Below are 17,713 nucleotides of genomic sequence, written 5' to 3'. Positions count from 1 at the left end.
CCACTTCCTATCCAGCTCTCTGCTATGGCCTGGGAAAGCAGTAGAAGATGGCCCATGTGCTTGGGCCCCTACACCCACGTGGGAGACCTGGAAGAAGTTCTGGCCATTGCGGCCATTCGGGGAGTGAACCAGAAAAATGGAAGACTTCTCTCTCTCTTTCTCTACCTCTCTCAAACTCTACCTTTCACATAAATAAATCTTTTTTTTTTTTTTTTTAAAGAATATAATAGGGCTGGTGCCATGGCTCACTTGGTTAATCCTCCACCTGCAGCGCCAGCATCCCATATGGGCACCGGGTTCTAGTCCCAGCTGCCCCTCTTCCAGTCCAGCTCTCTACTGTGGCCCGGCAGTGGAGGATGGCCCAAGTGCTTGGCTGCCTGCACCGGCATGGGAGACCAGGAGGAAGCACCTGGCTCCTGGCTACGGAACTGCATAGCTCCGGCCGTAGCGGCCATTTGGGGGGGGGTGAACCAACGGAAGGAAGACCTTTCTCTCTGTCTCTCTCTCTCACTAACTCTACCTGTCAAAAAAAAAAAAAAAAAGAATATGATAAAACAGAAATCATTAAGGTCATAAAACTTGGAAAAAAAAAAGTTTCTTGGCCCACTACGGCCAAGGCAGTACGGAACGTTTCAGGATTTGTGTTTAACCCAAACACAACATGTTAAGGATTTTCAGTGTTTCTAAAAGATACACAGGATATGTCCTTGTGTCCAAGATTCCAAAAATATCCTTGACATTAGAATCCACCGACTCCTCTGTTTGCGACACTAGATTAATGTGACACAGTGTTTACTTCTTCATAGATAATATTTTTGTCCCATAACATAAATGATGATAAGCACCTAAAAATATCTGTAATGAAGAATCTGATTCCACTTGCAATGTCTGCTGATGGCAGGCTGTAAGAAAGCCCGGATGAGCCCTATTTCAGAGCAGGCGGGAAGGTGAAACCAAGCCCTAGCTTGAAGGGGACGTGGGTACTCTCAGTCCAAACCCACCATCTTCGCCACAAAAGCAGAGCTGGTCCCTCTCCCTGCTCTCTCAGATCGAGTTTGGTCCTTCCTGGGAGGCCTACCCTGCTCTCACCAGGAAGCCTCATTGAGAAGTCAACCCTTACACATCCTCCTGGTGCTTCTGTGGTATCATCAGTGGGGAAGAGAATTTTGCAAGGGGGAAGAGAAACAGGGGTTCTCGTCCTCTTCTAAGGAATAGGCACAACGTGTATTTTGGAACTGATGGGAGCAAATATTATTCTATTTTGAATTTATTCCCAATGTAATGGAAGTAAATGTATGAAATGGGTAAAAATATTCACTGTTGGAAAGGGTCCACCATGATATAATGACTTTTATTAAAACCTACCTGTGTGACCTTGGGGGGCGGAAGGGGCAACTCATTTGTGTATTCAGAGGTTCTTATAGAACCGTTGGACTTTATTCAGATATACACACCAAAAGCTGTCCCCCAAAGTAAGTTTTTTCTCCCCTTTTTTTTAAAAAAAAAAAAGATTTATTTATTTATTTGAAAGGCAGAGTTACAGGGAGAGAGGGCCACAATTCCAGCCCCTTTTAATTATCAATTTTTTTTTTTTTTGACAGTGGACAGTGAGAGAGACAGAGAGACAGAGAGAAAGGTCTTCCTTTTTGCCGTTGGTTCACCCTCCAATGGCCGCCTGCAGCTGACGCATCGTGCTGATCCAAGGCCAGGAGCCAGGTGCTTCTCCTGGTCTCCCATGCGGTGCAGGGCCCAAGGACTTGGGCCATCCTCCACTGCACTCCCGGGCCACAGCAGAGAGCTGGCCTGGAAGAAGGGCAACTGGGACAGAATCCGGTGCCCCGACTGGGACTAGAACCCGGTGTGCCGGCGCCGCAGGTGGAGGATTAGCCTATTGAGCCGCGGCGCCGGTCTTAATTATCTTTTAAAAAATTTATTATTTAAGTTTTTTTTAACAAGATCTCTAGACAGTTTTCCTGAGGAACTACCAGTATGGCTAAGCGGCCTGTGATGATAGAAGTTAAGGGGGGCTGTTGGAGACAACAAAGAATGGTACGTGACCTTGAACAAAACCCCTTCCTGCGTGCTGTATCTTCTGCAAATGTATCCCAACAGTAGAGTGTCATTATAATAATGAAATGAAGCACTGTGGCATAGTGGGTAAAGCCACTGCCTGCAGTGCTGGCATCCCATATGGGCACTAGTTCAAGTCCCAGCTGCTCCACTTCCTATCCAGCTCTCTGCTATGGCCTGGGAAAGCAGTAGAAGATGGCCCAAGCCCTTGAGCCCCTGCACCTGCGTGGGAGACCTGGAAGAAACTCCTGGCTCCTGGCTTCAGATCGGCGCAGCTCCAGCCATTGCGGCCAATTGGGGAGTGAACCATCAGAAGGAAGACCTCTCTCTCTCTGCCTTTCCTTCTCTCTCTATGTAACTCTGACTTTCAAGTAAAATAAATAAATTTAAAAAAATAAATAATAATGAAATGAGAAGCAGACACTTGTGGTTAAGATGTGGCTTGGGACAGTCACATTCCACATTCAAGACCCTGAATTCAAGTCCATAGTCAGGAAAACTCTATTAAGTAGTACAATTGTGAGTCTTATAAAGCAGGCTTTCCCTGAGATCCCTTAAAAACAAGCAAACAAACAACAACAACAAGCCTGACATGATACCACAAAACCATTCAAAGATAGACACTGCAGGGAGCCAAAAGCATAGTGGTCCAAGTACAAAGCAAAACCAAGGAAAACACATGGAGCAGCTCTAAAGAAATAAATAAATATAAATCTTTAAAAAAAAGTTAAAATTAAACAATATATTTATATTTAGGCTTTTTTTTTTTTTTTTGGACAGGCAGAGTGGATAGTGAGAGAGAGACAGAGAGAGGGTTTTCCTTTTTTCCGTTGGTCCACCCTCCAATGGCCGCTGTGGCCGGGGCATCGCACTGATCCGAAGGCAGGAGCCAGGCGCTTATCCTGGTCTCCCATGGGGTGCAGGGCCCAAGCACTTGGGCCATCCTCCACTGCTTCCCGGGCCATAGCAGAGAGCTGGCCTGGAAGAGGGGCAACCAGGATAGAATCTGGCGCCCCGACCGGGACTAGAACCTGGTGTGCCGGCGCCGCAAGGTGGAGGATTAGCCTGTTGAGCCGCGGCACCGGCCAAGGCTTTTGATATTACTAGAAAATAGGAATAATTTGGTAAGACTGAGGAAGGGTTTTAAAGAGAAGAGTAACAAAATCTAACTCAAAACAGTTCTTGCTGCTATGTAGGAAATGGGATGGAGGGAAAAGCAGGCAGGAGCAGGGGACCCGTTAGGAAGTTAGCGCGTTTCCAGTGCCAGGCAGTGCAGTGGTGATCCGCACCGCAGAGGAAGAGACGGAGAGAGAAATGGGTACCAAACAGGATCTCCTGCTTAGAGACTGGAAATAGGGGACAAGAAGAAGGATGAATGAAGAAGAATCGTCAGGTTTTCAGTTTGAACAACTGGACAAATAAAGGTATCTATGGAGCTAGAAATTGAACCGAAGGGAGAGAACAGACAGCAACCTGCACTACGGAAATGTTAGGTTTGGGACCTTGAGACTGCCCTGTGGAGTCGCGCAGGGAATTGGATACGCAGGTCTGAAGCTCAGAGACGCCTCTCTGTATTCAGACTTTGGAAGAAAAGAGCAGATAAGGGGAATTAAAACCACAGAGGGCCGTCACTCTGGGAACTAATGGAGAGAAGGACGAGCCAGGATGAAGCTAGGGTGGTGACAATGAACTGGAGACTTCCGGCTGGAGAGGGAGAGGGAAGCTGCCAGCAAGTGACTAGTGCCAGCAAGAGAGGGGGGAGGGATCAGAAGTGGTGACGAGCTCCAGGAACTGCTGCGGGGAAGCTGTGACGGTGCTGGGAGTGTGTGTGCCGAGACCTGGAGGTGCCACATTTTTTGGTAATGATGCAGTTCAAAGGTAAGAGGAGAAGATAAGAGGGGTAGGAGAGAGGGCCAAAGTGCAGGAAACAACCTCTCAAGAGAGGCTGGGCATCTGCAGGTGACAGTCATCAGACATGACAAATAGACAAGAAAACCCAAACACCCTGAGTGTGAGGCACAAAACAAGTTCTCTGTCCCCAGGTATGTAGCTGCCTCCCGGGCTCCCAGGGACTTCCTGGAGTGTCATGGCAATGCTCAAGGCTTATGCAAAGACAGTGCCTACAGGGAATGTCAGAATTCCATTTCCATATTTGTACAAGGTAAACTGTATGTTGGGATTTTGTTAAAAAGATTTATTTATTTATTTGTAAGGCAGAGTTACAGAGAGAAAGGGGGAGAGAGAGAGAGAGAGAGAGAGAGAGAGAGAGAGAGAGAAAGATCTTTTAACCACTGGTTCACTCCCCAAATGGCCATAATAGCTGGGCCTAGGCCGGGCCCAAGTAAGGAGCCTGGAACTCCATCAGGGTCTCCCATGTGGTGGCAGGAGCCCAAGCACTTGGGCCATCTGCTGCTGCTTGCCCAGGCACACGCAGGCACATTTGCAAGGAGCTCAATTATAAGCAGAGCATTTGGGACTCAGGCACTCATATGGTGCTTAACCTGCTGTACCACAATGTCAGCCCCTATACCTTAGAAATTCAGAAAGCTTTAGTTATTACTTTAAACATGCAAAAGCTTCTCTACTTACAACTGTCAACTAACAAATTTCAACAAAGCATGGCAATGTCTCCGCACCATCAATACATACACTCAATCAATGCCTGTGGGATTCCAACCATGTCCCAGTCACCTTTCTGGGCTGCAGCAGAGACACACTCTAGTGAGAAACTCGAGAAGCAATAAACACATCAAGACAAAAAGGAATACATACCTAGCTATAAACAGTAGAGAAAATATAAAAACTAGAGCAGCGAAACCAGTGAATACTGGGATGAGTGTTTAGCTGTACAGACATTTTATTTTGTGTCATGTGTGCTGTGTTTGTGTCCACTCTGGCTCCTAAGTCCATGTTCTTTCCATTTCACAGTAGAAAATAGTGTATCTTGCAATGCAGTATAGGTCTGATTGTTTATAGCAATGGGGGATGGGTACTGAACACTGAAATAAGAAATCTCACCATTCAGTGGGCGACTCTGTAGAAATAATCTACTCTATAGAGAGAGGAGAGAGAGAGAGAGGAGAGAGAGAGAGAGAAAGAGAGAGAGACCTCTCATCTTCTGGTTCACTCCCCAAATGCCTGCAAAAGCAGGGGCAGGGCCAGGTCAAAACTAGGAGAAAGGAACTCAATCCATGTATCCCACATAGAAGGCAGGGACTCAACTACTTGAGCCATCACCTGTTGCCTCCCAGGGTCTACATTGGCAGGAAGCAGGAGTTAAGAGCTAGAGCCAGGTATCGCACCAAGGCACTCCAATACAGGCCAGGGGTATTCTAACTGGCATCTTAACCACCAGACCATGCACCTGCCCTGAGATAATGTGTTCTAAATGACAGACTCTCTGTCCAGGAAAACTCTCCAGATAGAGGATAAGTTCAATCAAGGTTTCTAGGCTGTACCCTCATATCTAAAGTTTACTGACAGGATACTACACCACTCTCTCCTACTGTAGACAGGCAGCTGCTTCAGCCTATCACAGCCTGAGGACCCCAACCAAGGGGCCATTCAATAAACATCCGCTGAACTGATCCTATCAGGTGAGTACAATGCATCTTGGTGTTAATAACTCAGTCCACTTTAGCACTGCAGCCACACACACCCTGCTTCCCACCCCAGCGTTTATAAAGATCTGTGTACGTGAATAAACTGACACCATGCTCTTACTGAATGCCATGCCCTTGAGGGCTTGCTTTAACAGTGTTGCCCCTCAAGCCACATCACTGTCAAATCCAGTATGCAAAGACTGGTTCCACATTCCACATGTGCCGGCATCCCACATGGGCATCAGTTCCAGTCCCGGCTGCTCCCCTTCCAATCCAGCACCTGCTAATGCACCTGGGAAAGCAGCAGAAGATGGCCAAAGTCCTTGGGCCTCTGCACCCACATGGAAGACCCAGATGAAGCTCCTGGTTTGGGCTTTGGCCTGGCCCAGCCCTGGCCTATGTGGCCATTTGGAGAGTGATTCAGCGGTTGGAAGACCTTTCTCTCTCTGCTTTTCAAATAAATAGGTAAATTAAAAAAAAAAAAAGTGTGAAATAAGATCAAAGTGGGCAACATTGTCAAGGAAAGCAAAGAGGTCCAGGAAGACAAGGCCATGAACAAGTGAGTTGGTTTGGTGATATCAGGTGGCCTTTATTTTAAAAGCCTGTCAGGTAAGTGAGAAGAGGCAGAAGCAGAGAGCACTGAGTTGAGATGTGCACATAAAATGCTGAATCAGAGACAACAAAGGACAGAATTATTTACAATCAGGGGAAATGAACAATTTGAGATCTCTATTTATGGCTTATTTTTTATACCTCATTACCGGTGTGATGGATAATCTTATGTGACAGCTAGTCCATGGTGCCCAGATATTTAAGCAGACCTTACTCTGGAGGTTTCCATGCAGGTGTTTTTAAAAATAACACAGAAATGGGTGGATTTTAACCACAGCAATCACCCTCCACAGTGTGAGTGGGCCTTATCCAATCAGGTGAGGGCCTTGATACTACACAGAATGAGCAAGGGATTCTACCAGCAAGAGTGGCCTTCAGACACACTGCAGCCACTCTGTCCTGCCAGCCCACCTGCAGAGTGTGCACTTACCAAGCCCTCACAGACACGTGAGCCAACTCTTTAAAATAAATCTCTATCTGTCTGGGACAGAACATCAAGAAACACACACGGAAAGCTCTGTATCTATATCTGTAAATACACGGCGAAGGCACACACACTCACATCTGCTAACTCTGTTTCTCACGAGAACCCTGATAAGCAAAGATTCTGGGACCAAGAGGGGTCCTAGAGGAACAGAATCTTGAGGATGAGTTTTCTAAACTGACCTGCGGGCTTCTGGAATTGGCTCTCCAACTGGATTCGATTTAAAGCCACTAAGGACCCTACTTCCAGAAGTAAAGAGAACCCTTGGAGCTCATGGTATGATGTGGAGTTAGAGATCTGCAAAATACCACCAGTCACTCCTAACCCAATACACGTTAGAAGGAAGGTTCTAGGTGACCCATGTCTAAGATACCGTTGAATATTTTTGTCAAAGTAATGTGTGTGATAAGGTTGGCTGGCTGCTCCCATGCCACTGGACAGAACGGGAACAGAGAAGGATGCTCGTTGGGATGCAAACTCCCAGCTCAATAACTGGCCAGAAAATTCCTCTACCTTGAAAAACACCTGTATCTTCTGAAGCTGCAGAGCTAAGATTGCTCAAGATCAAATCCAGAATCTTATCCTGTTGAGAGGCAGAATCACAATGCAAACTGAATTCCCAACCTCACAGCGTGTCTGCTACTAAAGTGAGGGCCTTGCTAGGAAGGAGTGAGACCTTGATAGTTGGAATGGGGACGCATGGGGAGAACTGGCGACAGCTGGGGACAGTGAGAACTCCTACATTCTGCTGAGTCTTCTTTGATGGCAGAAGCAGCCATTCCACCCCCTCCAGGGAGATTAATCCTGCCTTGTCTGTAGAAACTGTACCGGCCTCTCCCAAGGCGGCTGCCACGCAGGGGGAGGCCGAGTCCACTCAGGAAGCACTCCTGTCTCTCTGCTTCCAGACCTGGAACTACATTCGAGACCCAGGAGGCCACTAAAGGTGATGTACAAAGCATGTCCCACGAGCTGTGCTACACTCCAAGAGAACTAGATACTTCAAATTTAACATGGGGCTACACAGAGACTCTGCATTCAATTTAACTGTAACTCAGGGAGTTATAAAGGACTCTTGTTTTTGGTCTGTTGGCTGAAACACGGACCAAATGTTCCCCTGTAAATGAACTTCAATCCCAGATCTGCCTCTGCTTGCTGTGGAGGAAGGGACTCAAAGGCTTAGGGAGACTGGAATGTTAGAGTGAGTTTATCATCTAACATCCTCTCTCCAGCCCTGGGTGCAGAGGACACACCTCTCCCTACTTAACTATGAAAGATAAATCCAGGAGGGGAGCTCCAGCACACTGGAAGAGCTTTGTAGGCACACTTCTCCACAGAGCAGACTTTGTGGTGGGATCTACATCCCAGCTAGTAGGACTCTCACAGACATATGGGGTTGGCAAACTGATCATGGTGTTCCTACAAGCCCAAGACAGAATTCTGCACCATTAGTAAGGACGGCTTCAACACGGTAGCTTTGTCTTCCCACAGCAGGTTGGTGGCGTCAGGGATCCTGGCACAAACAACATCAACATGAAGAGGAGGAAATGGGGATCACCCAGAACGCTAAAAAGCCTCTCTGTAGACACTTACGACACCCCAGAGGCTGCCTGAAAGATGGTCAGTGACTCTGAAGGGCAAATTGTATAACACAGCAGAGGGGTTGCAAATATATACTTTGTAGTTTGAGTACCAGCTCACCATACACCAGCTGCGTGACCTTAGGCAAGTTACACAAACTGAACCGTAGTTTCCTCATATTTAAAATTAATAAAATAATGATCAGGCACAGTTTGTGAGGAGTCCATGAGATAATGTATACAGATTGCTTAGTACATGACAAGCACTCAGTAAGGGCACAGCAAAAGATGCAATGTGAACCTAATTCTGTGCCCAAACTTCTAATGGGTAAGAAACAAGAGAGATGGGGCTGGTGCTGTGGCGCAGCAGGTTAAAGCTGTGGCCTGCAGTGCCGGCATCCCATATGGGCGCCGGTTCAAGTCCCAGCTGTCCACTTCCAATCCAGCTCTCTGCTATGGCCTGGGAAAGCAGTAGAAGATGGCCCAAGTCCTTGGGCCCCTGCACCCACGTGGGAGACCCAGAAGAAGCTCCTGGCTTCGGATTGGCACAGTTCCGGCTGTTGCAGCCAATTGGGGAGTGAACCAGCGGATGGTTCTCTGCCTCTCCTCCCTCTGTGTAACTCTGATTTTCAAAGTAAAATAAATAAATCTTTAAAAAAAAAAAAAAAAGAAGCAGTGCAGGGCACAGATATAGAATTTTTCCAATGGCTCCCTCCCGCCCTCTCTCTACACTTCTTAGTTATGTAGGAAAGCTCAAATATTCACGTGTTAACACAATTTTTCTCTTAGGAAGCTGAGCCCTTTACCCGTGCTTCCTAGTCCCCAGCAAGTGAAATAGTAATTACAACCTAGACTCCACTAAAAAGTAACTGTAACACACTGTCTGACCACAGGGCCATTAAGTTCTCAAGGAAGCTAAGTTCAAAACAGCACCCACCAACTCCTCATCTTTCAAGGGCTGTCTGAAAGAAGTACACGATTATGCATACATTTCTAGAACTCCACATTGTGTTCTTAATGTTTGAAGAGAAAAGAACACATTTCTTAGTTTTGACCAAAGCAATTTTCAAGATGGTTTTAAAACACATACTACATTGGGTCAGCGCCGTGGCTTAACAGGCTAATCCTCCGCCTTGCGGCGCCGGCACACCAGGTTCTAGACCCGGTCCGGGCACCGGATTCTATCCCGGTTGCCCCCCTTCCAGGCCAGCTCTCTGCTGTGGCCAGGGAGTGCAGTGGAGGATGGCCCAGGTCCTTGGGCCCTGCACCCCATGGGAGACCAGAAGCACCTGGCTCCTGACTTCGGATCAGTGAGATACGCCGGCCGCAGCGGCCATTGGAGGGTGAACCAACGGCAAAAAGGAAGACCTCTCTCTCTCTCTCTCTCTCTCTCTCACTGTCCACTCTGTCAAAAATAAAAAAAAGCAAAACACATCTGGCTCCTGGCTTCAGATCAGCCTAGCTCCAGCCATTGCAGCCATTTGGATGGAGAGAGCTCTCTCTCTACCTCTCCCTCTGGCTGTAACTCTGCCTCTCATAAATAAAATCTTAAAAACACTAAAACCTCCCCATTGGCACAGCAGGGTTTTTTTTTTTTTTTTTTTTTTTTTTTTGACAGGCAGAGTGGACAGTGAGAGAGAGAGACAGAGAGAAAGGTCTTCCTTTTGCCGTTGGTTCACCCCACTATGGCCGGTTGTGGCCGGCGCGCGGCGCTGATCCGAAGGCAGGAGCCAGGTGCTTCTCCTGGTCTCCCATGGGGTGCAGGGCCCAAGGACTTGGGCCATCCTCCACTGCACTCCCGGGCCACAGCAGAGAGCTGGCCTGGAAGAGGGGCAACCGGGACAGAATCCGGCGCCCAGACCGGGGCTAGAACCCGGTGTGCCGGCGCCGCAGGCGGAGGATTAGCCTATTGAGCCGTGGCGCCGGCCGCAATACCAGCATTCTACATGGGCACGGGTTCCTGACCTGGCTGCTCTGCTGATCCAGCTCCCTGGTAACGCACCTGGGAAAGCAGCATAGGATGGTCCAGGTACTTGGGCCCCTGCCACCCCCGTGGAAATCTGGCTTTAGCCAGGCCCAGCCCTGGTCATTGTGGCCATTTGGGAAAGGAACTAGCAGATGGGAGATGGTTCTCCCTCTCTCAGTAACCCTGCTTTTCAAATAAATAAATATTTAATAAAATAAAATCTTTCTAAGACTGAAGTACACATGGGAGGTATATCCTACATGCAGAATTCAATCTCAGATAAAAGATGAAATCTAAACTTAAAAAAAGAAAAAACCTTAGTTTCGTATAGAAGGGTCTAGTCACCCAGGTGATGTGAATGAACTAAATTACCTCTGTGAGCATGGGAGGACAGGTGAAAAATATTTAGGAGACAGACCAGCATTTACTAGATGGAGAGGAGGCAGTATCTCTGAAAAGCTGTATTTTTCCCCATTAAATTATATTTTAAAAACCTAGTGAGGGGCAGGTGCTGTGGCATTGCAGGCTAAGCCTCTGCCTGTGGCACTGGCAACCCATTTGGGCGCCGGTTCTAGTCCCGGCTGCTTCTCTTCCCATCCAGCTCTCTACTGTGGCCTGGCAAAGCTGTAGAAGATGGCCCAGGTCCTTGGGCCCCTGCAACCACGTGGGAGACCCGAAAGAAGCTCCTGGCTCTTGGCTTGGGATTGGCACAGCTCTGGCCGTTGCGGCCATTTGGGGAGTGAACCAGCAGATGGGAAGACCTTTCCCTCTGTCTCTACCTCTCTCTGTAATTCTGTCTTTCAAATAAATAAAATAAATCTTAAAAAAAAAAAAAGTACTGCAAATTTCTGTAGTAAGTGAATCTTAGTTTCTTAAAAGTAGTGACTGTCAGGAATTCAGTATTTATCTGAGTTTGAGCCTCCCACCTGCCACCTCCCACTGGCATCTAGATTCTCTGATGCGTCCTGTACATGAAACAGAGCCCAGTGCTCAGCAGGTGTTCATGCAATTGAAAAAGTGAGAAAGACATCATAAAAAAAAATTTGCATTTCATTTACTTTCACATATAGCTAGCTATCTTTCACTTAACATTTATCTTTATTTATTTATTTTTTGGGGGCAGCTTCTGAACTGAATATCCTGGAATCATAGTAAAAATAAGTGGTAGAATAAATGTGTTTTTTAAAAGACTAAGTTTTTTTCCCCTATCCCAATTAGTAAGTAAACAAAAGGCTGAGAGAATTGATAATGACAACTGAGTCTTTTCAACTATAGGGGTAGTGTCTGAAGTCTAAATTTGGTTAGCAAGCATCACAAAAATAAAAACATCCCACTTATAAAACACTTAGGTACTGCAACAAACATGATAAAGTCACTGAATGTAACAGCAACTGTTCCCAATTCTGCAATTATGGCATTTAAAGTAGTGGACGAATGTTAATATGTGCTTCTATCTCTGGAAAAGAGAGAGAAATGGTAACTAAACAGTAAAAATAACCAGATAATGCATGAACTTGCACTTGGAAAGAAATTATTCAACATTCACTGAATACTTGCTACGTGCCATGTTAAATTCTAAGTACATGTTGCAAACCACTAACAAACTGTAGTCAAGACATGCCTAGGGGGTGGGCATTTGCTGGCCAGTGGGGACGCCCACATCCCCTACTGAATTCCTGGGCTGCAGTCCACTCTGATTCTAGCTCCCCGTTAAAGCACATCCTGGGAGAAAGCAGGTGATGGCTTAAGCAGCTGGCTTCCTTTATCCCATGTGAGAGACCTGGCTTGAGTTTCCAAATCCTGGCTTTGGCATAGCCCAGCCCTGGCTACTGTGGGCATTTGGAGAGTAAACCAATGGATGGTAACTGTCTCTCAAATAAATAGCATTTTAAAAAGACATGCCTATGTCTCACTGCCATTTAATAAACACTTGTTAGGATTTACCATGTACACTGTGCTAAGCCCTAGGGACGTATCTGTAACAAGACCAATGCTATCTTTGTCCTCCGTTATGATGCAGAAGAAAAGAAATAGTTAGAAACTACAATAAGGAGGTAAGCAAAGGACCAGTAAACAGTAAGAGGAAGGCAGCCTAAGATAGAGTGGCTGAAGAAGGCCTCCCTGAAGAAGTGACATTTATGCTAAGGCCTCAGGGGTAAAGGAGCCAGTCCTGGGCAGTTCTGGGGAAAGAGGCCACAGCAGCAGCAGCAGCAGGTGCTAAGCCCCGGAGTGGGAATGAGTGTCAAAGAGCACAAAGATAGCAGTATGGTTTGATTATCATGAACAAGGGGTGAATGGCACAAGCTGAAGCCACAGTGACAGAACAGACCACACAGCTTTGCACAGCATCAGAAGAAGTTTGGATTTCATTCTAAGGACAAGATGGAATCACGAAGGATTTTTTTTTATTTTAAAGATTTGTTTATTTTTAAGATTTATTCATTTATTTATTTGAAAGGCAAAATTACAGAGAGGAACACAGAGAGATCTTCCATCTGTTGGGTCACTTACCCAAATGTCTGCAAAGGCTGGGGCTGCCCAGGCTGGGCCAGGCAGAAGAAAGCAACTCCATCAGGGTTTCCCAAGTGGCTTGCAGGGGCCCAAGTATTTGCGACATCTTCTGCTGCTTTCCCAAGTGCATTAGCAGGGAAAGAAGCATCAGCAGGGACTCCAACCAGCACTCATATGGGATGCTGGTGTTTCAGGCTGCAGCTTAACCTGCTACACTGTAACAGCCCCCATTAAGGATTTTTAAACAAGAAAGCAACATGATCTAATTTGCATTTTAATAAAAATCATTCTTCTACTTGTATGAAGCATGGATTTAAAAGAACCAAGACTGGGAAATGAGGGAGACCTGCAAAAAACTGATAGTGACTTTGACTGAAGTGCTAGATTGGAGAAAGAAAAAAAAGAGAGAGAGCGAGCAATTCCACATGCACGTGCAAGATGGGAGAATGGCCTGGGTACGTAGGTGGGAGGAGGAGGAGTGAAGGTGGAACCAAGAGTGGATCCTAGGTTTCTAGGTTGAGCAATTAGATGGGTGGTGGTGCCATTTACTGAAACAGGTGGTGCAAATTATTGAGATTTAGTCTTCATATTCCATGTGCTCATTTCTACCTAGGGCTTCCAAAGATAATCCAAATGCCAAATCCAGTAAACCCTTATTACATTTACTCTGACTTCATTGGAAGATGTTAACCATGTCCTCTTTTTTTTTTTAAGATGTATTTATTGGGGCCGCCGCTGTGGTGTAGTGGCTAAAGCCACTGCCTGCAGTGCAGTGGATGCACATAGGATGCAGTGCAGGCATTCTATATGGGCGCCGGTTCAAGTCCCAGCTGTCCACTTCCAATCCAGCTCTCTGCTATGGCCTGGGAAAGCAGTGGAAGATGGCTCGAGTACTTGTGTGCCTGTACCCACATCAAAGAACCCAAAAGAAGCTCCTGGCTCCTGGCTTCAGATCAGCCCAGCTCTGGCCATTTGGGGAGTGAACCAGTAGATACAGTATCTCTCTCTCTCTCTCTCTCTCTCTGCCTCTCTGTAACTCTGCCTTTCAAATAAATAAATAAATCTAAAGATTTATTTATTTATTTGAAAGGCAGAGTGAGACAGAGATCTTTCACTCCCCAATTTACTCCCCAAATGGCTGCAGTAGCCAGGACTGGGCCAGGCCAAAGCCAGGAGCCAGAAGTTCCTACATGCGTGACAGGGGCACAAGCACTTGGGCCATCCTCCGCTGCCTTTTTTTTTTTTTTTTTTTTTTTGCAGGGAGCTGGATCACAAGTGGAACAGAAGAGACTCCAACCAGCTGGCCCCACTTCCTCTTTCTTAAACTTCATTCGTTCTTGGTTTCTAAAGTACCAGACTCTTTGAAAAGTTTTTCTCTTTGAAAGTCCCTCACGTTCCATTTATCCTGGGGCTCAGCTGGGCCCTCTACTACTTCCTTGATGATCTCACCCAAGCAAGGCAAGCTTTAGCTTCTGGCTGCATAATCCCTCCCAAATCTGTACTTTCCATCAGAACTTCCTCCTTACCTCTGGAATATGCACCTGTCTTCTACCCACCTCTTTCTGGATGTCTCACCAGCATCTCAAAGTTGACACATTCAAATGTACTCCCACTCCCCCCCTCACCCAGCATCTACCAACTCTGGGAAAAGCTAAACCTTCAAGAAACATCTTGAGTGGCAAAATGGGCCTAAAATTCAAAATGAGACCAACCAGCAATTACACACCTACTTTGTTATGCTCTGTTTTCCTGGAGGGAAAACAAAACAAAACAAAACATTTGGCATTCCTTCCGGAGCTCAGTTCTGTTTCAACTGTGGAAAACAACCTTCAAAATCCAATTTCAGCATCAGAATGTGGCCAATGAACTGTGACCTGAGGTCAACTAAAAAAAAAAATCAGCAAATCAAGATGGAGTGCCCGCCCCTCGGCTTGCCCTCATTTGCATAGCAGGTCTGAGAGGGGACTTTATAAGATCGCCTTCACTTTGTTCCTCCGGGGTGAAAGAAATTCTCTCTTTATCCTCAATTCTTTCCCAGTGGATATTTGCTGACAGCTCCTGTTCCATCATCCCATGTTCTCCAGCTGTGAAAAGCACCATCTTCCAAAAATGTGCCCGCAAGCCCAGGACCCGGGGCATCACCTTATCCATATCAGGTCAGTTTCCAAGCCCTGTCAAAATTATTTTCTCACTAGTTCTCTTCACAGCTCATCGCTTTCATTCAGGTCTTCATTACCCTCCCCCGGATTATGACATTAGCACTCGGGTTTGTCTGGCTTCAGCCTCACCCTACTCTAGCCCATCCCTCATATGACAATAGACAGAGAAAGCCTTCACTGGATTGAAGGGTGGCAGACAAGGCCCTTTGTGAGCTGGTGCCTCTGGCTGGCTCTCCTGCCTCAACTCTCACCATCCCCCTTGTAATAACCATCCAAGATCCTAGCACACTGAAACACCAGCAGGTTCCATGCCCCCGTGCCCCTGGGCAGCTCCAACATGCGTTCCCCCAGCAGCCTGCACTAAGATGATGGCCCTTCCTCAAGCTCCCACTGCACAGCTCTATCCAGAGTTTTTAGGGTCCTTAGCATGGAAATTACTTGAGAACAGGATAGTTTGATGCTGAATACTTAGAATTGCTTAGTAAACAGTTGCTGAAGAACTTTAGAAGTTTCTTCTGTAAAAGCTGTATCTCCAAGCAGGAAAAGGCGATTTGGCAAGAAGAAACGTTCGATACTTTCCAAAAATTAACCAAGAACATAAGCTGCTGATTTTCACACACCAGCATTCATCTTTCAAGACTGAGGAGGGATTTCCAAGGTGTATGTGGCTATGATCCTGGCGGTATTTTCAGTAATAGTTTTTTTAGTGCTGCTACTCCTAACCCCCTGAGTTTAAGATCAGCTGAGAAGATGGCCCAAGTCCTTGGGCCCCTACACCCGCGTGGGAGACCCAGAAGAAGTTCCTGGCTCCTAGCTCCGGATCGGCACAGCTCCGGCTGTTGTGGCTAATTGGGGAGTGAACCAGCGGATGGAAGACCTCTCTTTCTCTCTCTCTCTCTCTCTCTCCCTCTGCCTCTCCTCTCTCTATGTAACTCTGACTTTCAAGTAAAATAATAATAAATAAATCTTTTTTTAAAAAAAAAAGATGAGCTGAATGTTTTGTCGACCACAGCCACGCCTGAGATCTTGTGCATAGTAATTCTGAAGCACTCAAGATTTCTGATAAATCTTGGTTTCCTGCTATTTTCTATTTATTTGCTTAAACACAGATACAACCAACAATCACAACAAAAAATGATCCAAGTTTGTTTTTTTTCTTTCTTAGAGACAGAAGACAGAATGGATTGTGTCTTACACATACAAAGTGTATCTTCATGGATGAGCCTCCCTGGAGCACTACATGTCACAGCCTGGTGAAACGGAACCGTGACGGCCCACAGAACTCACCTTTTTCTACCCTCCCCCCCCCCCAGCTCTAAAGGTTACATTAAGAACTTTACTACGAAAGAAATGACTGCAAACTCTGGTATCTACATACTGTGATGCAACTGACATTTTGCAAAACAAAAGGAATGAAACCTCTCGGCGGTTTCTTAGCAGTTGGCCATCCGTACAACCATTACTTAACTAAATTCCGAGACAGTAACAAGTACTTTGCTTTGAAAGGCAACAACACAAAACAAGTCCTGGGCAGACAAGACCTCGGATATCTAATTCACGAAAATCGGGCCCGAGGTTTACCTTGGATCCATGAAATTTGGTAAGAAAAAAAAATATATTTTTTTAAAGGACGAGTACGGCTTTTAACCCTCTATGTTTTGCCAAGTTGCGGTGACTATGCCTGAAAATATTACGGATTGGACCGAGTTCTTTTAAACTGGGTCATCTCACTGCTGTCCCCAGCTCTTTGCATGCTAACCCAGAAGCAATGCAAATGCGCTCTGATGCTTTCCAGATCAGAGACGAAAAAAATGAGATTCCAGGACTCTTCCTTCACGGGGGCTTAAAAATGGGAGCATTCGAGATAGAACTCACAAGGTAGTGCAGAACACAGGCGTACGGCGGAAACAAACCAACAAAGGCCCCACCAGTGAAAAACCTGCAGCCTTCCGCCACCTCCCGAAGGTGCAGGGCGGCTGGACCGCCGGCTCCGGGGTCGGAATCCCGGAGGCCCCGGGCGAGCCGCAGCCGCCGGGAGGGCAGGCAGGGGACGCTCTGCGGCTCCCGCTGCCCCGGGAAGCCCCCGGGGAACCGCAAGGTGGGCGCTCTCCCCTCCTCCGCCACACTCGGGATCCAGGAGGCAACAGAAAGAGGCTCTGCGCCTTCCCGGCCCGTCGCGGGCCCGCGCTGCCCGCCGGCTGGGCTCCCCCGGCCCCAGAGCGCGCAGGCCGCGCCCCCTCCCCACCGCGCGCCCAGGGCCTGGGACCGCGGCGACGGGCGGGTGCCGAGCCCCGGGAGCCCCCCGCCCCGATCGGGCGCCGGCATCACTCACAGAGTCCGAGCGCCGCCGCCAGCACCGACCACAACCCGCGCCTGCGGTCTGAGGCTGCAATCGCTGCCATGGCTCCTGTGGGCGCTGCCATCGTCCTGCCGCCGCAGCCACTGCTGCGCCCCTGGACCTCGGTCCCCGATACGGTGGCTCCTTCGGCGCAGACCCGCCGCCGCCCGCGCCCTGTGGCACCTCCACGCCGCGGTCCCCTCTCCCGGCCCCTGCGGCGGCCCGCCAGCGGCCAGCCTCCGTCCCAGCCCCGCCCCAGCTGCCAGCCCATTGGCCTTGCCGGCCCCCTCTGCGGGACGCTATTGGGCAGTCTGCCTTTCCATCACCCCTCCCTCGGGCGGGCCCCACCCCCTGGGTCGCACCCAGAGCCGCAGCCCTGCCGGAGGCCGGGGCC

General features: G+C 47.7%; 1 protein-coding gene across 4 annotated transcripts in view; it reads right to left on the bottom strand.

Annotated features, from left to right (window-relative positions):
- Window positions 1-17,513, bottom strand: part of MPZL1 (myelin protein zero like 1) — a 65,803-nt gene extending 48,290 nt beyond the window's left edge. The window contains exon 1 of one of the 4 annotated variants that reach the window (XM_062192690.1): window positions 17,314-17,513. In XM_062192690.1, coding sequence (XP_062048674.1) covers window positions 17,314-17,404 — 91 coding nt within the window. In that variant the 5' untranslated portion in view covers window positions 17,405-17,513. The remainder of the gene's footprint in view (window positions 1-17,313) is intronic. The other 3 variants (XM_062192693.1, XM_062192692.1, XM_062192689.1) reach the window with 3 other exon arrangements.
- Between the last annotated feature and the right edge of the window lie 200 nt (window positions 17,514-17,713).

Source organism: Lepus europaeus, chromosome 5 (genome assembly GCF_033115175.1).
Source record: "Lepus europaeus isolate LE1 chromosome 5, mLepTim1.pri, whole genome shotgun sequence".
Lineage (NCBI taxonomy): Eukaryota > Metazoa > Chordata > Mammalia > Lagomorpha > Leporidae > Lepus > Lepus europaeus.
This window is presented reverse-complemented; position numbering and strand designations above follow the sequence as displayed.